The 23,672-nt window shown below is 34.0% G+C and overlaps 1 protein-coding gene and 1 long non-coding RNA gene across 2 annotated transcripts in view; both read right to left on the reverse strand.

Moving 5' to 3' along the window:
- Window positions 1–23,672, reverse strand: part of LOC100367458 (transient receptor potential cation channel subfamily M member 3) — a 72,101-nt gene that overhangs the window by 36,653 nt on the left and 11,776 nt on the right. Inside the window, exon 2 of the mRNA XM_085506884.1 lies at window positions 6,015–6,094. Within this exon, the coding sequence (XP_085363010.1) occupies window positions 6,015–6,094 (80 nt within the window). The remainder of the gene's footprint in view (window positions 1–6,014; window positions 6,095–23,672) is intronic.
- On the reverse strand, window positions 14,861–15,726 carry LOC146734948 (uncharacterized). Its single transcript, XR_014931299.1, has 2 exons — window positions 15,532–15,726; window positions 14,861–15,033 (listed from the first exon to the last, which is right to left on the reverse strand). It is a non-coding gene; the product is annotated as an uncharacterized LOC146734948 (long non-coding RNA).

Below are 23,672 nucleotides of genomic sequence, written 5' to 3' on the forward strand. Positions count from 1 at the left end.
AACATTATCATAATTCATTTTTCATGAGTAATTTATCAGTATTACCATAACACATTTCTCATGAATATTTCATCAGCATTATCATAACTCATTTCTCGTGAATAATCTATCAACATTATCATAATTCATTTCTCATGAGTAATTTATCAGCATTATCATAACTCATTTCTCATGAATAATTTATCAGTATCATTACAAATCATTTGTCATGAGTAATTTATCAGCATTATCATAACTCATTTCTCATGATTAATTTATCAGAATTATCATAACTCATTTCTCATGAATAATTTATCAGTAACATTACAAATCATTTGTCATGAGTAATTTATCAGCATTATCATAACTCATTTTTCATGATTAATTTATCAGCATTATCATAACTCATTTCTCATGAATAATTTATCAGTAACATTACAAATCATTTGTCATGAGTAATTTATCAGCATTATCATAACTCATTTTTCATGATTAATTTATCAGAATTATCATAACTCATTGCCCATGAATAATTTATCAGCATTATCACAACTCATTTCTCATGAATAATTTATCAGTTTCATTACAAATCATTTCTCATGAATAATTTATCAGTATCATTACAAATCATTTCTCATGAATAATTTATCAGTATCATTACAAATCATTTCTCATGAATAATTTATCAGTATCATTACAAATCATTTGTCATGAATAATTTATTAGCAACAAAGAAGGCAATTCACCTGACATCTGTCTGAGTTTGCTTTGGTATCTGTATTCATATATTTTGTGAATCTTGTCTTTTTATACAATTCTATAGAATTTATCAAAAATCAATCAAAACATAGTTTTCTAAGAAATCTACTCCAGTGTGTGACAACCAGTTAAATCCAAGAAGGAATAAGTCAAAGATCAAGTGAAGTAGACTATACACAGTTAAGAATTTCACAAGACTAATGAAAAGAGAAAGCAGCAACTTTTCAACTTTAATAGTTGCTTACAGCATATACATGTAACTACAAGTATATATATTATCTATGCTTTTTTTTAAGTTAAAGCAGAACACAAATTACTTTAAAAATGTGTGAGGTACTCGTGCTCTAAAGTTAAATCACATTTAATGTGCAAAGTATCAATCTAATCCCTAGGAGATGGTTACAGTTGTAATGAAAAGGAATTATTTCACAAGCTGAGAAGCACGATGTTAGTGATTTATTAGTTCAGATACCCTGCTACTAATACAACAGACAGTGCTCAGTAAAAAGTGTTGTGTTTGACATGGGTTCCATGCAATGCATGTAAAATACATAGTCTATGTGAAAAGTGAATGTACAATGTATGCAAGTACTAGTCTATGGCACTGTATCATACTATTTAGCTACCCACTAGAGACTGTATTCATTCTATTAGAAGCCCATGTGTTTTAATTTGTAAATAACATGCAAGTCTATGGACAAAATACATATTTTAATGACCCAGCATCCAATCCATGCAATTTTTGGTTTACATTGTACATGTATAGAAAAGAATGCACATCTACATGTACAAATGTATGTATATGTATAATGATAAACAATACAGATACGTTTGGTCATTACACATACATACATGTATATACAAGTAGTACTGTACAATTTTATAGTGCTTGAACTTCACAGGAATATCAAAGGCAGTTGACTTGGTGCCCTTCAGTATAATGTTAAGCCTATTTTATATAATTTTATAAATTTTGGCATTAAACTTATTTTAAGCCTAAACTTACATGTATGTAGTAAAAAGAGCCATGAATTAGAATCCACATTAATGCCATTCACGATCAAATTTTTAATTATTAGGTAGGCCACATTAGAGATATGTAGTGTATGATTCAATGGACTTGTTGATGTCTGATCTTCATACATCAAATGTTACAAACAATATACATATATATCAGATAATACAGCTATCACTTTGAAGTCAACTTAACAGTGGGAACATGTGCAACAGATATTTATAATTCAGATGCAATTTCCGTGTTTGTTACCCAAAAGAAATCAAAATCGGTCACCAAATTGGAATATAAAGTCATCAAAGCCAATTCCTGTAAGGGTATCCACTGCAATCAGGGATGTGCAGATGGTGTTCACAGACAAATCAAACCCAAATATAGATAAATTTATTGTGTACTTGTGCTTCAAATCAACCTAGGGAATATACAATACTCTCAGAAATATACGTGTCTGTAACCTCATCCAATATCATTTTTGACTTCACAGTTAACAATACCATGGCAACGGTAACGTGAACATTTTCAGAAAAATAGCTATCAGTGTATAAGTACACGTAGCAGCTTCGAAGAGACAAAATAATCAACAGAAAAAAATATTATTTAGTATGCATGCAACTGTGTGTGCATATAAAGGATCCATGTCAGAAGATTATACGCTCTGCTACACAGCAATACTAATAAAAAAAAAAAAAAAATTAGCCCATGACTCAGATTTTCCCTTACTGCGTACACTAGAATGAAGCAGAAATGTATTCCACTAGCTTAAAGTGTTTGTACATAGCCAGACCAATTTCAGTGCAATGTTCTGACAGTACCGCGCATTCAAAGAGTAGAATTTGGCCATTTGTACACCATATTTTTTTTTATCCAAATTCTTTTGTGAATTTTTGGCAAATAATAAAAAGAAAAACAAGAAAAAAGATATGTATGTTGTAATTTGTAGATGGTATGAGAGTTGATGTAGAAACATTTATTTTTACTGGCATTTAATTTCACTACTGTAAAGGGGGTAATTATTCACTGTGTTTTAATTTAGCTTATTTCGCTGACTGGAAAAATGCGCTAAATTAAAACACAGTGAATATGTAAAATTTAGCATAGAACACATTATCTAAATGACAAAACCGTGAATTTAAAACCCACTGAATATGCCTGAAATGGTAAATCAGTGAAATTTAAACCAGTGAAAATTGGTCATTTTACAGTATTTTGATGCTTTGAGCAATTTCACTGGGTTTTACAAACTTGGCAGGGAAACAATGAGTTCTATTGTTATTTTACATGCTCATGTGAAATTAATTTAGCAAAGTTTACTTATGGGCTAAAATAAAAACCAGCAAATAATTAATGAATTTACAATATTAGACAAACTGAGCTCAAAGCAACAGACTACATGAAATTATATTTGTTAATTAATACTCTTCATAGAGGGTAGAACTACGTCACAGAAAGTTCTAAATAAAGACATGCACCACTGTACTTTATTTATATGACTCCGAGCAAGCTTATGTGGAACGCCGGTTAAAGAGCCGATGAAAACAGCTAAAGCAGAGATAACAGAATAAACTCAACTATGTGGCAGTCCTTAACAACTAAATTTATAAATATTGCACATGTAGAGGTAATATTGTTACACTGTTCAGGAGAGTCTCAACAACTAGCCCAATTAAAGCACAGTTTTTTGGGAGTTGCTTTCAATGGTTGTGGTTGCTAGGCAGTGAAAATGTCCTGATGTTCGCTCCCAAGAATAGACGCTAAGAGTGAGGAGGAAAACCATAACAAAGAAATTATGCAGATTCAAATGACAATGAATGCTGGTGATAACCTGGAACAATACCAAACATTAATCTTGGATTTATAGTCGTCAGTTTAAAACTAAACACAGTTATTATGAGTACCGGTAGTGAAAGAGAGCCGCACATGATTCTGATCTACGATGATGATTTCACAGAAATAGGTTCCATCCCAATTTCGCTGATGAGAACACTTCAGCATGATATGATCTATTAGTGTTGTCTAGACACGAACTACTGAATTTTTTCAAGTACATCTAGTCTTTTGCAGAATTTGCAGACCACATCATAGAGTTGTATTTTGAGATCAGTCAAGAAATAGCTCTCCTAAAAACATGGAAGTGATTTAAATGTGTTATGTGAGAAATTATTTTACATTTGTAAATTTACATTTTTTGGGAAGATTTTTTTTAGCTTCCCTGGGTGGAATTTTGAGCAAGCAAATCGCTTGCTTTAAGCCACGCATGGCACAGTCCCCGTTAGTTATCAAATTTAAGATATATAGTTTTGTTTATAGTTGGAACATAAACATGTCAGATGGATCCATAAGCTGATGCTTGATCATGATGATTACTCTAAACAAAAATGAATACATCTCTTTATCTATGACATGATGTACATGTATAATGTATATAAAAAATTTAAACATGTCAGAGATATGGCATTCATTAAAACAAAATGGCCGCCAGTTGGCTATTTTAAATCCAATCTTAAAAACAAAGTGACAAGTATTAAAGTCCCATAATGTTCAATGTACAAATGTATGTACCAAGTTTGAACAAAATTTATCTGTCAAACGGCTAAGATCTGGTTCCAGAATTCCAGATTTCGATGATTTTTCATCACAAAAATTACCGTGCCATCTTGCATCAGATCATGAAACAAATTGATGTGCATATGTATAATATTATGTATGTATGAATGAAGTTTGAATGTAATTGGTCCAGGCATGTCTAAGATATAGATCTGAATGCGAGGATGCACACTAGCACAAACGCACAGAGGTCAACCCCATTTTCAGACTGTATCCGCACGAGGACTAAAAAGTCTGGACATCATTCCTAGAAGCTTCATTTGTTTATTGAGACCACATGTACATGTATATGTTTAATGGTATGAAAATGCACAAATTGCTGGAAATATTGGAATTGCTAGTGTTCTGAAATAGTGAGAGAGTAATTAGAAATAGCAGGGAATCCTTGTGAATTCACGAGCCTTGCAACCCTTTTAAAACTAAATAAAAAGCCAAAATACATTGTACTTTACATACTAGTCCAATGACCCCAATGAATGGAATGAAAGAATGATCTGAGTGTAACTTTTAACCATTCTCACTCAAGCAATTAAATTGAATCAATTTCAATTATAACCCCATCATATAAAATAACGTTCTAAATGTGGTGTGGCAGTTTGTGCTGTTTTCAACCTCCACAAACTACTGTGCTTTCTGTTAGACTGCTTGTTTTCATTCAACCATAGAAGGTCAGCTAAAGCATGCCAAGCACAAAAAAACATATAGTTGTCAATAACTTGTTATAAACTGTAAGCACAACACTGAAACACTTCTTGAAAGAGTTTTTAACATGCATAGTGACAACAAATAGTTAAAATCACAGAGTAAAAATATTTCCCGTATTTGAGGAATCGTCAAATATCAAGCTATACTTCACTGTAGGATGAAACGAACCACCTATTTTATGTATAAGTAATATTTGAATGACATACCCAGCATAAAATAAATACATTTAATTTCTATATGCGATTCTAATAGAACAAATATGGTATAGAAAAAATTTAAAATGTATAAAATTCTGAACCAAAATTTTGATGAAAAAAAGGGATCATTCAAATGGTTTGTCTCGTCAGACAGAAATGGAGAACGTTTACAAATCTAGAATAAGTAATCCTTGAATAATGGGTGTCACATGACACTGTATTAAGTAGAGTGGGTATGAATTGATACAAAAGAGAAGACTATGTTAAGGCTATAAGAATTTTCAACCTGCAACAACTATGAAAATCCATCATTAAAAGATGTGGCGTATACATGTATGAATATACCATATTTTTTCTATTTGAAGCGCTTATGTCAATTACAAACTTAGAGTGATTCTATCGTGGAAAAACAGCATTTTAATACAATAAATGCAATCGCTTCTATTTCTTCCTTTCCGATAGTGTTAAGTATCTCACTGTTGGGAAATTCCTATGTCATTTTTAATTTGTAGATTATACAACAAAGACGGTTATTAGAAATAATAATTGGAAATTCAGCATTTATAGACGAAATTGCACAAAAATCACAATGTATTTGCATATACAATGTACATGTACTATGGGATTTGTGAATCCTGACAATTACTATCCAGAAAGGAGTTTGTGAAAATCGCACACACACCAAAGGAAATTGACATGAATCGCACAATTATGTATCCTAGATGATCATACAGTGTATATATATGCATACAAACCTCCTTGGTTCTCGAACTCCCCCGATGAATTTCACACATTCCTTTTTACTGAAGGTTTTCTCTATCCAGGCTTTCTGGGCCTACAAAAATAAACACACAAATAAAATCTGAAAATAATAAAACTGTTTTGAACTTCTACATTGTATCGTAGAAATTCTGAATCTGAGGCAAAACAAAGCATTAGCAATTTTTCCAACCATATTTTGGAAACCAGAAATTAAAAGAAAATATCTTGATATTTTTGTTGTTGTCAATATTATTTTTCTAAGAGACAGACAGATGTGATCATAACTCTGTACTAAATTACAATATTCATGATGTACAGATTTTTTATACGTGATGCAACGAATCATCCCCATGCATGTCATTCGCATAAAAATACCATTAACAAAAAAATTTGCAATTTAGTAAAAGGAAGTTTATATTATAATATATAAATAAAATAAGTGAAAACAAAGAAAATTATGGCCTCCAACATTTTTGTTTGTGATGTTTGTTATTGCAAAAACATTTTTCAGTTGCTTGAATTATTATTGTACAATTTTCAAATATAATTTCTGTGTTATTGCATGCATAACGTAAATATCTCCAAAGTGTGACGACAGACCAAAAATACATATCATATTGTTAGCCATCACATACCCCCCCCCCTTCCCACTACCAAACATTTTTTTCATTGCATACACTGCCAATGCTTCCAGATTTATATACGGTGTAAATAACTTTGGATAACAACAATTTATTTTTGCAAGCTCATGTTTGTATTTTCAGAATTATTACCAAAGAAATCGGATGAAATTTAAAATAAATTCTAGTGAAATGAAGCAAATATCATGAATCACCACATAGCATACACATATGTTCACATGAAGTAGAACACGAGACGTCAACAAAATTAGCATACAGTGTACCAGGCATGTGCAATGATACATGTATATATTTGTATTCGATGTACTTTCAACACTTCACCATTGCATTTTTTTGGAATGTGGACAGTGTTCTCCCCAGACTTCATATCAAGCATCACGGCCAATTTGCATAACAATGCATCTAATTTGCATAATTTTTATTTGCATAATAATCAGTTTATCCCAACAAATATTGTCAATCTACAATTAATTAAAGACAAGATATTTTTATATCTGATAAATTTTATATCATTTTACTGCATTGTATTTTTTGTTTTTGTATCAAGTCAAATAAAGTTTGAAATGGAACATCATAAAAAGGAAAAAAAATTGAAAAACTTGTGTTATAGCCAGTCAGTGAATATACTGTTATCCATGGATGTAACTGGTTCATCATTGTGTATAAGTTTTAGTGCCCATGTCACTGTCGGTTCATATAAACGTCGGGGAAAACATTTTTTGGTTAAATATATAAAGTCGGCAAGATATCGAAATATGTTGAAATTAATAAATCAATAATTAAAAAAAAATTCTACAATGGCAGTTCGGCGATTTTTCATTGCAATATACCTTGTGAGTACAACGCTACGATCACCGTAACATTGTCAGCTGACGGCATTGCGTTGGATGGGTATTCACCGCTGCTATTGCGATCATCGGTATCTGACTTTTTGGTGTGAAATACACAAATTGTTTATTAAAACGATTCATTGATGATTATCATAAGCATTACATCTAAATTGCCAACGAGATGTTGTTTTTAAACATCGCGGAAAATCATGCATTCTGCGCCGCCATCTTTGCTACCTCGATCAGAACCCCTGATACACCAGCATGCATCGGTCACAATGTTGCAACGTGCATTATGTCGCCTTAGGGCGGCGTTTTTCTGTACTAAGAAAGATATCCACTTATCATCTCAAGCATCAAACGTATGATTAACTACTGGCTGAAAATAAAACATATGGATGAAACCACTCTGATCTCTGAGGCCTACAAACTTGGCACCAATTTGGACAAAGAAAATGTCAGTAATTGGACCACAGGCATAAAAAAATTACTGAACCTTTTGGAAATTAGTGATGTTTGCGAAAAAACCAGTATTATCCCATTAGCTACAAAAAAACTAAAAAATATGTTTGAGAAACACTGCACAGAAACAATGCATAATGACAATAAAGGCACTAATCACAAAAATAAACTTCGTACCTACAGACAGCTGAAAACTGATTTTGCACTTGAAAAATACCTTGAAATTATTAAAAACCCCATCCACAGATCATCTATGACTAAACTGAGGATAAGTGCCCACATACTTCAGATTGAAGTTGGGCGATATCACAACATAGATGTCTTAAATAGAACATGCCCTGTCTGTGACTCCAATGAAATTGAAGATGAAGAACACTTCCTCTTCAATTGTAACCAGTACAAATTTGAAAGAGATGCTTTGTTTGAAAACGTAAACTTATCCGGTAATCTGAAAGCACTTCTCAATAACAAAAATTCTGAAACCGTCCAAGCAATTGCCAAGTTTATCAGCGACTGTTTCAATAAAAGAGAGAATTTCATGAAAAAGCAATTTACCAGCTGCCTCAAAATAACACCAAAAAAATATTTATATAATAATATTTTCACAGTATTACTATTTATTTCTTTTTTATTATTATTATTACTTATGTATTTTATTGTTCCTTATATCCTTATTGTATTCTAATCTAGATCCCAGAAGGGATACGATATCAATAAAGGTTGTTATTATTACTAAGGTACCCTATGAATGGGGTATTTCCAGAGGTCAGAGTTTGTTTTGTCTCATCCCGTCTCGTCTGCTGTTGAAATATTCATACTTTTCTTTCCAATGCGACTTAATTTCACTTGTTCTTTTTTTAATTTTGGAGTAAATAATGTCACCAGCGATTGAGTGATAACAAATCAGAGTGCAGCAAATCGGGGTTGATCTTCCCGACGTACGCCGTGACTTGTTTTGTCACATTGTTGCCGTTGCGTGCAATGGGCAAATTATTGCTACTCTAGTTAATTTTTTTTTTGATTTGGAGGCTCTGCACCTTTGAAAGACTTCGCAACATATTGCAGACTTCCGTTTTTATCACTGTCTTTGTATGGCTAACAAAAACGGGATTACCTAAATCGATCAATACATGTTATTGTTTTAAATACGTGCAAGACGAGACATAAGCATCACGGCTGAGTGACCAAGCGTCACGGACAAAGGGCAAGCATCACGACCGAGTGTCCAAGCGTCACGGTACCGTGTCGCTTCAGAGGCCTGGGGAGAACACTGGTGGATATAAGCATGGGATAAATATATAATCCTACAATATTTTCTCTTAGGTTGATATCAGTAGCATTAATCTTCACCTGTGGCTTTGATTGATATAAAACTCTGGCGGTAATCACTCGTGTCTACTGACGTCAACCTAAGAGAAAATATTGTGGGATTGTATATGATAATCTGGTAATGGGGTGGTATATATCCAAGTATCAACAACTCTAAATATGCAGCAAATTGAATACAAATTAAGCTACGTGCAACAACAAACTGATTGGCTGAAACCTCCCCAATTCGGGACAGCCTATGGTAAAAATGAATTAAATGATGGTTCATATAATCAAATCACACTTCGCACTCATGGTTTACATGCCATAACTATCATGTGACCATGGTTTAACTGGTATGTAATTTTTTTCAGTTATGGTCCACAAAGAATAGATTTGATTAGTGGAGTGTTGACATTATGCCGGGTGTTCCAGTAGGACATTATATAATTGGGAAGCTCATGGGAGAAAAAAACAGGAAATGTTTTTCATCAGTGACAAGTAAAACACTTGATTTGATTTGAACAATGAATCCTTTGTAAACTTCAAGACATGTGATCAAGAAACCTATTGGAGTAAACACAGGAAAACAAACTGTTCTATGACAAGACATGTGATCAAGAAACCTATTGGAGTAAACGCAGGAAAACAAACTGTTCTATGACAAGACATGTGATCAAGAAACCTATTGGAGTAAACGCAGGAAAACAAACTGTTCTATGACAAGACATGTGATCAAGAAACCTATTGGAGTAAACGCAGGAAAACAAACTGTTCTATGACAAGATGTGATCAAGAAACCTATTGGAGTAAACGCAGGAAAACAAACTGTTCTATGACAAGACATGTGATCAAGAAACCTATTGGAGTAAACGCAGGAAAACAAACTGTTCTATGACAAGACATGTGATCAAGAAACCTATTGGAGTAAACGCAGGAAAACAAACTGTTCTATGACAAGACATGTGATCAAGAAACCTATTGGAGTAAACGCAGGAAAACAAACTGTTCTATGACAAGACATGTGATCAAGAAACCTATTGGAGTAAACGCAGGAAAACAAACTGTTCTATGACAAGACATGTGATCAAGAAACCTATTGGAGTAAACGCAGGAAAACAAACTGTTCTATGACAAGACATGTGATCAAGAAACCTATTGGAGTAAACGCAGGAAAACAAACTGTTCTATGACAAGATGTGATCAAGAAACCTATTGGAGTAAACGCAGGAAAACAAACTGTTCTATGACAAGACATGTGATCAAGAAACCTATTGGAGTAAACGCAGGAAAACAAACTGTTCTATGACAAGACATGTGATCAAGAAACCTATTGGAGTAAACACAGGAAAACAAACTGTTCTATGACAAGACATGTGATCAAGAAACCTATTGGAGTAAACGCAGGAAAACAAACTGTTCTATGACAAGACATGTGATCAAGAAACCTATTGGAGTAAACGCAGGAAAACAAACTGTTCTATGACAAGACATGTGATCAAGAAACCTATTGGAGTAAACGCAGGAAAACAAACTGTTCTATGACAAGACATGTGATCAAGAAACCTATTGGAGTAAACGCAGGAAAACAAACTGTTCTATGACAAGACATGTGATCAAGAAACCTATTGGAGTAAACGCAGGAAAACAAACTGTTCTATGACAAGACATGTGATCAAGAAACCTATTGGAGTAAACGCAGGAAAACAAACTGTTCTATGGCAAGACATGTGATCAAGAAACCTATTGGAGTAAACGCAGGAAAACAAACTGTTCTATGGCAAGACATGTGATCAAGAAACCTATTGGAGTAAACGCAGGAAAACAAACTGTTCTATGACAAGACATGTGATCAAGAAACCTATTGGAGTAAACGCAGGAAAACAAACTGTTCTATGACAAGTACTAGTATGTTGCCATAAGCCATTATCTCAACTGGGTTCCATGCTCATTCGCTCGGCTGTGATTGCTTGATGATTTATTGCCATAAGTTTCGGTTTGACTTTTGACCTTTAACCTTAAATGACTTATGACCTATGATGCAAATATAGGTTACATAATATTAGGAAAATGTAGACTTGCCGTACTGTCAACAATATACTCTATGTGCAACATTAATATACAAGAACGTGCATATAACACAAAAGAATCAAATGTAATATAGTAAAGGTCACAAGTCAGCATAAGAACAACATCAACGCCAGTGTGTATTAACGTGAAATATAAAGCCAGCACAATTTCTTCAACTCATTACTGTGGATTTCAATCACAAATGATGATTCATTGGAAAGCATGTAGGGTGCCTGAGGTGGGGTGATATCAGCGTCAGTGATGACAATAACAAAAATGTCATGTGATGTAGTAGATGTCATGGAAAGCCACAAGCTTTTTTATAATATGTTGTATTTTTCTGTCATCAAGTATTTGTAAGAGTCCTCAAGAATATGAAGTTTAATTCAAGTCTGTCTGCAGAAACTCATTCAATGTGATTTGAATTACTAGTACTAGTACAAGTACTTCAAATAGTCTGTGCATGAGAGATAAAACATAGTGCAACTAGTACAACCTTGCACATTGAGAATCCAGAATTCAGGATGAATACATTGGTGATTATCTGAGAGTTATAATAACATTTTGATCAAAGCCCAAAAGCACTAGTTTTTATATACCTTCTATTATATTTACCCAATAAGCATGCATAAGAAACAAGCTATTTCATTTTAGCAGGTGTATTTTGTGACTACAGCAGCATTTTCAGCTTTACTTTCGTGAACCCTACAGTTCCAAAAACAAGAAATCACTCTTTTCAACAGATTCAATGCATTATGTCATACAGTAAAGAACAAGATACAATTTTCAATTTACAGATCCTGCATTATAAATGAAAATAAGCATAAAAACAGGACAAAAAAAGATCATAACGCCATAGTAGCGTCAAAACATAGCATGGGAATTAACAAATACAAGAGTAATTTTGGGGTATTTTCACACTTAATAATGTGATATACATAGTTGATGGACAATTTTGATAAAGTATTACCGGTATATAAAGGGTATTTCAACGCCACATTTCACTCTGAAAGATCAGCTTTTCAACATTGCATGTGCTACATATAAAAAAGGAAATTCAAACTCAAAACATTCACTTTTTGACAGTCTGTAGGTGTGATCCTATATTGAAAGGAAAATTAATAATTGTAAATAATGTTTTGAAAAATTTAACTAACCCTCACTTTTCAAAGACATATGGTATAATGGATATATGGTATTTTAATTAAATAGATAAGTTATTTTTTATATTTATCATGCTTCCGCTATAATGTGCATGTACATGCACCAATATGGTTACATTTCCGGTCACAATTCACAAATTGCCCGAGATAGAATACTTTTAATAGCGCACATGTGATTCTGTTTGAGTTCTGTGAAAATATGTGCATTATTGTATCACTTCATTTGGTATACTGTCAGGACCCACAACACTCACAGAAATAAGTTCACCTACATGTATAAACAGTATAATATTTTTATAAGTTTTATAAGTTTTCATGAGTAACCAAATTCAAATAATTATGCCAGAATATATACATGTATAATTTGGACATAAAATAAAATGTACATGAGAAAAAAATATAATATTTTTAAAACATTGTTGAATCTTATATATTAATATGTTAAATTATAATTAAAATATCATTTTTGTTTTACATACAACTGTACATAGAGATTAAGTTTCAGAATTGAAAGGACCCTCATTTCAAAAATGGTCTTAGTACATGTATACAAATGTATAGAAATACATGTAATATAAAAATTATCTTAGGGCACCAAGGCAAAGTTATTTGACATCAAGGTAATTGCCTTTGGTGTCTGTGTGAAGATCAAGCTCTGGATTTATTTCCACTGGCAATATTAAATGTTCTTAAGATGTAATGGAATTGTGATACTTTGTTCCCCTACCACAAACACATAAACAGCGCTTCTCAACCAAAAAAAACACTTTTGTTGTATGTTGGATTACTTATTTTAACCATCAAAACACCTCTGTAATTTATGTAAAAGCATTAGCTATAACATAAAATCTCTTCCATCAAAATGATCTACGATTGAATTCATTTCACGTGCCTTTTCATTCAAACAACAAAACAAACCTGCTCCAGAACATTTTTAACAAATTTTCAATTTCCTGAATGCAAACTAGCTGTTACTACATGCTCCTCTTAGTTTTCAATTGTTTACGACAATGATCCAATTAAATAGTGAATGATAATGAGGGAACAGAGCCTCTGGCAAACAACCACATACTATGGTAACCCCGACTGAATGCACATGACACATAGACATTATAATGGTACGCCATTTGGTTTACAAATGAACACCCTGGAGCATTCTATAATTGACCATCGTAGCTTTTATGATGTTGGGTGAATTGACTGTGTAGTCGTGATTAGAGTCCAGTCTCTGGGTATCCCACATTCTATTATAGGAATGTGTCTGAGATAAATCCAAGGATAAAGCATAAATACATCATAGAATAAAAGCTCTCCTATTTCCTACAGTCTTGAATGAAGAATAGTCAGTAGTGAAGAAACTTTAATTATACGTGATGAATTATTGTTTTGGAAGGTGTGAAAAAAAGATTCAGAGAGTGAATTCACAGGTTTCGCAATCACTTGTTAGTATTGAGTTAAGAGACAATTTTGAACTTAATGATTTATGAGTATTCCCCTTTCTACAAACACTGCACATGTGGGATCCAAGTAAAAGTTACCTAATGGTAATCTGACTGATCAACACACAGTTATCTCAAGTCAAGCTTTGGAGCAGGCAACAGGGACCGAAGGATATGATCAAGGATAGCATCCACAGTAAGGTAATGAGGTTTTATAAGCACACTGGCTCTTCAAACAAAATTCAAGAATTTCACCATACTTTCTGAGGTTTGTGACCCCAGACATCAACTATAACTGCAATGAAATCACTGAAAATATTGGAATGAATGTAAGGGCACTAGTGAACAGGAGTGTATGGTAATGGTAATTTTACACTCCAAAATAGTGATGATATATCGGGAATCATTAGAGTTCCTAGAGGAGTTGTTTCTAGTGTACTTTGATACCGCAAAGGGACTGCAAAGCAACAGACCTAAGGGTTATTCACAGGCACATTTGTATGATTGTAGAATAGTTTGAGTGTTGTCTAGGATTCAAGAAATAGCAGGTGGTTTAATGTGAACAGAATACACAGGTCTCTATTATACAAGTGCAATCTGATTAAAATCTGATGTAGTGTACGGGCTTTAATTATTGTAGCTATAAACTTATTTTAATTTTATTTTTTATTACTTTTGTTATTAATGCCCTTTTATTTTATTATTTTACTTTGATTTTGATTTTGTGATTTTTTTTTAATTCTGCCCTACCTACATCTGATCCGACGCCTATGTAAGTCCCGTTCAAATCTCGCATAAGTAACAGCCAATCACAGCCCCCCTTTTATACAGGCTGTCGGTTGCTTACTTTTCAGTGTAGCGATACTCTACGGGCAATCTTTCTGTACATTATATTTTGCCCACTTGAATAAACCATTAATAGAAAATTGCTAGTATATTTTATTTGCAAAAGAAATTCCACAGCATTTTACAATTTTTGTCATTACATTGAATATTTTTTTCACTTCCAACAAATGTGTACACTTCCAGATACATCTTCGCCAGCCAAGGTTCATTCATTCAGTCATCGCTTCAATTTTACATCACTAAGCATAATTATCTAGAATGGAAGCAAAAAAATAAGTAAATCGTAATGATTAGAACACTGTAAACAACTATAGTAAACAATGCAAACTGATTTTAAATTGTATAACGGTCACCGGCTCGCTCACGGCATCGACGCAGAAAATTGGAGCAAAAAAATATTTCCTGATCAATTGCGATGTGTTCCAATAAAAAATATTTTATTCCAGTCCAAATCAGCTCAATTACTTTAATAAAGAGTTATTGTATAATGTACAAAATGATGATACAATTTGATGAATATTTACGGCTACGGTTTCAATACCGTAGACGATGTTGGCCCGATCTTCAACAAAACATCACCCGTCTCCAGGGCAGGCGACTGGAAAAAGACACTGGTGTTCGGTCGAAACGGCGGAAACAAAATCGTCACTCCCAGAATAACTATGCAAAATAACGATCTAAAGTCGAACCATTCGAGCCACAATATTAACATAAAAATGACTTTTGTTGCATTTGACAATGATAAACTTACCGAAAAGCCGTGTTATTCTCGGTCGCTAACGTCGGTATAATCCGCCATTTTATTTGAGTGTGTTTTCCACCCGACTCCGCCCGGTGACGTCATCATGTGCGCTATAGAAGGAGGTATGTGATTCGTTGACTAAAATCGTCGATAGTGGGTCTCGTTGAAATCTCGTTACATAGGCATCGGCTCAGATGTAGGTAGGGCGGAATTAAAAAAATCACAAAATCAAAATAAAAATATAATTAAAATAAGTCTATAGCCAAAATAATTAAAGCCCGTACACTACATCAGATTTTAATCAGATTGATACAAGTGGTACTGTAAGTGATTTCTAGATACATGTATTTTAGGCATTTCGCGATAATAAGGACATACAAATGTAGTTGTATTGTTGCAATAAAAAACACTTCTATTTGAGTTGATCAAAAAAATTAAAAATTGCTTTACAATCAGAATGTCAATTATTATTTTCATATTATTATAAACAAAAGCGAATCTACAGAAATATTACTGAAAGGGTTGTCACATAAAGACAAGTGGTCTTTATACACAGGGTGCTTCTCATATGTTGAGATTGCCAAAAAGTGGTCACTGCAGGCAGGTGGTCTTTATACACAGGGTGCTTCTCATATGTTGGGACTGCCAAAAAGTGGTCACTGCAGGCAGGTGGTCTTTATACAGAAGGGGTCACTCAAACAGGTTTGGTTGTGGTAAGCATTTCCTACAGAATTTCACAACAAATTATGCAGGCACATCTTTAATGATTTCTGGGATAAAACTTGTATGTTCATGCACTTTATATAATATGGGAAAATTATAAACAATTCTACATGTGTACAATTATAATTACATGTATATTCAAAATGTGTAATTCATCGGACAATTTAATTGTAGCAATTATTAACATATGCACAAACGTTCTGTGTAGCCAAATCTCTAGACGCTAAGTATCTCAGGAAAACATTAACTTTCCACTCTCTATCTAAATCATTCCAGACAAGAAACTTGTTTATGGCTCACTGTAACATACTCGTACATTTCAATGTATGGAGCCAGTGATACATTCCTTGAGGCATACTGCACCTCTATATTAGGCGATAAAATAAATTATCAGCATTGTAAGATCGTTCTTCAGTGAGTTTGTTCCAAGTTTATAATCGCATGCCAAAAAGTAACTACATCTCAGGTAGATTTAAAACAAGGTTGCAGACTCCTTTTAGTAGAAAACGTTTTGGGGAAATTTCTTGTATTTAATTAACTGAAAGCATCAATACAAGAACAAGAAATAACAACTTCTTTTTGTGTAGTCATGGGATCTCTAATTCAAACAATTATATGCTGTGAGTCCAAAACTGATATTTATCTTCAGACAAATGCTACCATAATGAAAATACAAATTTTAAAAACAAACGAAGATGAATCTTCAACAACTGCTAGAGAATCTAACGTATACAAAATGTACATGTACACATATTTTTCCAAGTAGATATATCCCATTTACTACAAGGCTCTTAATTTTGAAAACAAAGTGATGTACACAATACTTGTAAAATTACAATGTTCTAGATGCTCAAGAACAAATGGATTCCAAGTCCTGCATGCAAGGCTCTAAAATGGCCTCTGGGAAGCCATCTTGCCAGATTGTGAAACAAAATGATATAGAATCCAATCCTATAATGCAATGTTCTTTCAAATATAGATGTGCAATGTAAAAGTGCATTTTATCTATTGCAAGACTAAGAAATGGCCTATGGACAGCCATTCTTGTTTGAACATGTTGAATAAATGTCAACCTTTATAAGATATACATGCCTGTTTCTCAGGGAAAGTTGAAGAAAATTGAAGAAAATCTGAAAAAAATTCCATTTAATTCATGAATTTTACATTAACATTGCCTTGCTGGGGAAAAAACGGTGAGTACAGACAATGTGTTAAAATACACCTACAATGTAATTTGAAGTGTGCTTTTTAAAGATGTTATCACAATAAATCTCAGAGCCAAATGTGCCTGGGGAGAACACTGTACCTGTATCAGACTTCAATTACATCTGTTGTGAGGTTACATATTTATTATCATGGCTATCAACATCATCAAAATAAAGCTCATTTAATGACTCAGATTTGTAATTCAGTACGCCTACTATACCCAGGGACAGTTACATTTTTTTTTAAAGAAAACGAGAGCATTTTGTTCTCAACATCAACAGTGTTCATACTCAATGAAACTTATTTTTGAGAGCAAACATCCTGGCATTTTCAACGCCAGGCAACCACAGCCGATAAAAACACTCAAAAGATTGTACTTTAGACTAGTTGTTGTGACTCTCCTGAGTGTAATAGGATTACCACTACAAGTGCAACATAAATAAATTTAGTTACTCAGGATTGTCTCAAAGTTGATTTTGAATATAAATGTTTCCTTGACTTTAGATGTTTTCATCAGCTTTTCTATCGGCGTTTCACAGCAGCCCATGCAGAGCCCATATAAACACATGGTACAGTAGTGCACGTCTTAGCAACGTCTTAGCAATGTAGAACATTCTTTGACATAGCTCCACTGCTAAGAATTGGCATTCATAACAAGACCTTGATTACCATACTCTTGGCTTCAGCTACACATTGTCAAGTACAACAGTATGAAGGCAGAGATACACTAAATGGTAGAACAAAGACTTCGCTACCAGCCTTTCCTGTAAAATTATTTTCGGAAATTGTTTAATTTGAATCCAACCATCAAAATTTGCTTATATATACCATCATGTATGAGAAGTAAATGGATGTTTAGATCACATGGTTACTATACATGTACTTGTTAATTACCACAATCATGTTTAATAGACCAAGTTATTGTACGAGATGTTACATGCCATTTTAGTGAATTTAAATAAATGCATGAATTACAGAATCTTTAATTAGCTAACGTACGTGCCAACAATTTAAATTAACGGCATTCTGAATTAAGCAAAATTACAGATTAGCTAAATAACATGCGAGCCAAAAAGACATTGTACCTGAATTTCACATGGCAAACAATCTTCACAACTAAAGGTACCCGGTATTGTCAATTTTGTATCACATGTACGATATTTGCTCTATTAGAAACACATTTCGAATAGAAGTACATACATGTACATGTGCAATCTAAAAATCACATTTGTTGTATATTACATTATTACTTATTTTGACTATAGAAACATTCTATAATTTATGAGAATGTCACAGCCTGTTTTAATGTGTATATTGGCAAAATGTAAAAGCAAAAGGTTGCTTTTTTGTTATCTTGGATTGGATCACAACACAAATCAGTTTTAGTTAAATGTGCTACTTTGTAGAATTGGACAGCTTGAATTTGAGATATAAGCAGAAATGTACAAAAAAAAGACGAACAATATGGCCGACAGGCGATCATCTTGGATTGGATTGTGACATATTCAACTTTTGTTTATGTGCTGGAACACAATTGTCTGTGAACCGATATGGGCCTAATTGAATTTGATAAACAGCTGTATAAGCCAAAATGCGCAAAAAATAAAAGATGAAAATTACAGATTTTCTTTGAATATGTGGAACAAATTAACTATTATTTATATAACTAACTATTATATAACTGGGTTCTTATGCCACAATGACCAATAAACTGGACACAGAGATCCAGGTGAGGAAGGATAGAGCATCAGCAACCTATGCACAGCCGAGTAAAGTGTGGAGAAGTAAAACCAGCCTGAAGGCTAAACTTTGCATATGCAATGCTGTGATAATCACCACACTACTGTACGGAGCAGAGATGTGGGCTACCACCCTCACGCAAGAACACAAGCAGGATGCCTTTGACAATCAGTGCCTCAGAAAGATCCTGGGAGTATGATGGTTCCATCGAGTACGGAATTCAGCCATAAGGGAGAGAACTCAACATCCACCAGTCTCCCTACGGTTGCGGCAAAGGCGACTCCGATGGTTCGAACATGTATGTTGTATGGGGCCAGAGAGACAACCTAGGGCCCTGATGGATTGGAATTCAGAGGACGTAGTCAGCCGGTGGAAGAGAGAAAGGCACCCGACAAGATGGAAGGAAGCAGTTGAGAGGGATAAGAGGTCAGCTGAATTTACTGGTAACATCTGCTCCCTTGCTGCAGATGGACAAGAATGGCAAAACGTGGTTGCACTAGTGGCGATGTAATCGCCTTGGTTGCGAAAATAAATATAAAAAATATATAACTAAGAACACACTTGTCTGTGAACCAAGTTTAGACATAATTGGACAGTGTGAAATTGAGATACATGTATTGTGTAAAAAAAAAGACAAAAATGATTGTCATCAAACAAAATTGCTGCTGGTCAGCCATATTGCATAGAATCTCGTCAAAAATCAACGTGCATCTTTGTGAAATAATATACTGCCTCTGTGACAAACCTGAATAAACTTACCCCGGTAGTCAATGTATTTTCAAGTTATAAACAACAAGTCATTGTCAATGACACGTCCCCGTTCCGTTCATATTTGAGTGACATATACATTCAAAGCAGATCATGACCGAAATGCACCTGCATATGTACAACACATTGTACTAAATCTGAACAAAATCCATGCATGCATGACTGAGATCCGGTTCTGGAATTGTGAAAATACGTGATTTTAATGCATTTTCGGCCTTAAAATGGCCATCATTCAGCTATTGCTAAGCGGATCATGAAACAAATGCACATATCTATTTGTGACATGATGCACCATGTGTGTGTGAAGTTTGAACTTGATCAATCCAGACATGTCTTGGATACGGATCCAGAACTGAATTCTTTAAGAAAATGGCCGCCAGTCGGCCATTTCGAACTCGATCCGAAAAAAAAAATGACGTGCATCAAGGTCCTATTATGTTTAATGTAAGTACCGAATTTGAACAAAATCCGTCCATGCATAACTGAGATCCGGGTTCGGAATGGTGAAAATGTGCGATTTCAATGCATTTTCGGCCTTAAAGCGGCCGCCATTTGGCTATCGTTAATGGGATCATGAAACAAATGCACATAACATATTTGTGACATGATGTACCTTGTGTGTGTGAAGTTTGAACTTGATCAATCCAGACATGTCTCGGATACGGATCCAGAACTGAATTCTTTAAAACAAAATGGCCGCCAGTCGGCCATTTCGAACTTGATCTGAAAAAAAAAATGACGTGCATCAAGGTCCTATTATGTTTAATGTATGTACCAAATTTGAATGAAATCCGTCCATGCATAACTGAGATCTGGGTCCGGAATGGTGAAAATGTGCGATTTCAATGCATTTTCGGCCTTAAAGCGGCCGCCATTTGGCTATCGTTAATGGGATCATGAAACAAATGCACATAAATATTTGTGACATGATGTACCTTGTGTGTGTGAAGTTTGAACTTGATCAATCCAGACATGTCTCTGATACGGATCCAGAACTGAATTCTTTAAAACAAAATGGCCGCCAGTCGGCCATTTCGAACTTGATCCGAAAAAAAAAATGACGTGCATCAAGGTCCTATTATGTTTAATGTATGTACCAAATTTGAACGAAATCCGTCCATGCATAACTGAGATCCGGGTCCGGAATGGTGAAAATGTGCCATTTTGATGCATTTTCGGCCTTAAAATGGCCGCTATTCGGCTATCGTTAATCGGATCATGAAAAAAATGCATGTGCATATGTCCCATATAATGTGTGATGTATGAGTGAAGTTTGAACATAATCGGTCCATGCATGTTCGAGATACAGGTGATCACGGACGCACGGACGGACGCACACAGGGCAAAACATAAGTCCCCGTTTTCGGACTCCGTCCGAACGGGGACTAATAATGAACAAAAACAAGTATTTTTAGAGAACGAGTCAGCCAATTTCGAAACAAATCTGAAAAAATTGGTGTTACCATATTCTATTTTTGGAAAGAATTTGCCAGCACAACAGATGATACAATGTACCTGATGCATAAGCACCCAGCATGGTAGCAAATATGATACACTGAATATGAAATCATCTTTCATTGAAAAACGTTGATCTTCCATTTACTATTAAATGATTAATTCTGTCCGTTTAGTTTGAAATAAAAGCACCACATGCTCGATATGGGTTTCATGCATGTAACATTACACATGTACAATACTTAGTTTAATTATGCAAAATCAAAAAGCCTGCTACGCAACAACCACAGCTTTTCATGCGTCAATAATTGCAAGTTAAAGAGTGAAACAATTCAAAATGAAATAACAAAAGTAAAAATAAAAATACCAGTGTACTTGGCATGAATAATTAAATCAGTCAACAACCCTGACTACATTGGTAATATTTAACAGTATGTTACACAGCACGGCGCATAGATGAGACCCGAAGAGTGAATCTAGGATGTGTTCTATCCGCTAGTAATAAGTATACATCTACAGGAATCAATATCGTAATTGCCTCAGGAACAGAAAAGAAAATTGTTTAATACAGTCTGTGGAAACTGCCTGAAAGCATTTCTTTCAGATTTCAGGATTAGAAAGTCAGATCTATGTTTTCCTTTTTTATTTACCTCCAGCTCTCTGCATAAATTGGATACTTAATGTAATAAGATAACAAATCACTAGTTAGTAGTGCTGCTTACTTGATATTCTTGTCAGTTTAAAGCAGTTACTCACAAACCAGTACTATTAGAAAGACAAGCAGCCTGTCGGCTGAGATAGCTCCGCTGTAAGCAATGCACATTTTAATTAAAATGAACAATATGTACATTTTTGTATAGTACAAAAATGTATCAAAGCAATCAGACTTGTGGTTTTTAACAAGAAGTCAAAAATATCACTTTTTAACAAAAATGACAAAAATATTCACCAAAAATGGAGAATTTGAGATTTTGACATGAAATGAACAAATATGAGAAAGAACCATCCAAGGTACTTGCATATCAAATTTGTAAACATTTTGACTTGCGGTTTCAAAGAAGAAGTTGAAATTGTAAAGTTGACGACGACGGACAATCAGTAATATGAACAGCTCTGCTGTGTCGACTTTGTTACATAGAAACAAACCTTTCATTACTTAACCTTTTTTCCCCTGAGAATAGATCATTGAACATTAATATACGGTAGGACAAACAAAGGTCATAGTACCGGAGTAACGTCAAAACGCCGCATAGGATTTGACAAAGACAAAAGTATTTTGTGGGTATTTCCGCACTTAATAATGTGCTATGCACATTTGATGATGGTCAATTATAATGAAGTAAGAATATCTCAAAAAAAATAATCCCCCTGATGTGATTGACATTGAACAATAAAAAAAGAAATTTAAATTTTTGCCACAGACATTCGGGCAACGCCTTTCACATATTACGCATGATATCGCAGTGAACGGAAAATATATATGGTAATTTGAAACATTAGTCATACCTTTTGTTCAATATTTTCAATATAGCTGAATTTGCATTGTCTTAAATGCAACAGTGTTTAGGATATTACAGTTATGCATAATTATATTATATGACCATATATGGGCATGTGATGAGTCATTTCTCTTGTCCAATGTTTTTATTACTGCATCTGTTGCATGTGCCAATCTGCAATATTTCTCTAAATATTATAATTAGGCATGACCAAATATAAACAAATGATATGTTAGCCACATTTCCTGCCTAATGGCTTCATTATTGCACTGGTTGTACTGGACAACCAGAACAGTGATTGAGATATTATAGTTATGCATATTAATGAGGATTGGTCATGTGATAAGACAGACATATCTCCTGTGCAATGTCTTTATTATAAAATTGGATGCACGTCCCAATCTTCAACAGTGTTTGAAAGGGCATCACACTAATTTACCACTAGTCCTTGCCAAAACAAATTCCTACCGGTGAAGACATAATGTTTTAACAAGGAGTACAATCAACAATACTGATACAAGAAACTTGGCTTACCCTGAACAAATTGCAATCTTCCATAATACCTTTTACTTTGGCGGCCAAATATGAATAAAAATATTGCAACTTTACCCAGGTTTTACAATATGCATCACTATAAATCGGTGTAGCAAAAGTAGAATGTATGCCTTTGGGATCTTCATTAATAGGGAATGGAGTATACAATATATGCATAGCAACACACACACTATAAAATACTGACTCTGTAGGTAGTCATCTGAG

Source organism: Saccoglossus kowalevskii, chromosome 13, assembly GCF_978046115.1.
Source record: "Saccoglossus kowalevskii chromosome 13, keSacKowa6.1, whole genome shotgun sequence".
Taxonomy (NCBI): Eukaryota; Metazoa; Hemichordata; class Enteropneusta; family Harrimaniidae; genus Saccoglossus; species Saccoglossus kowalevskii.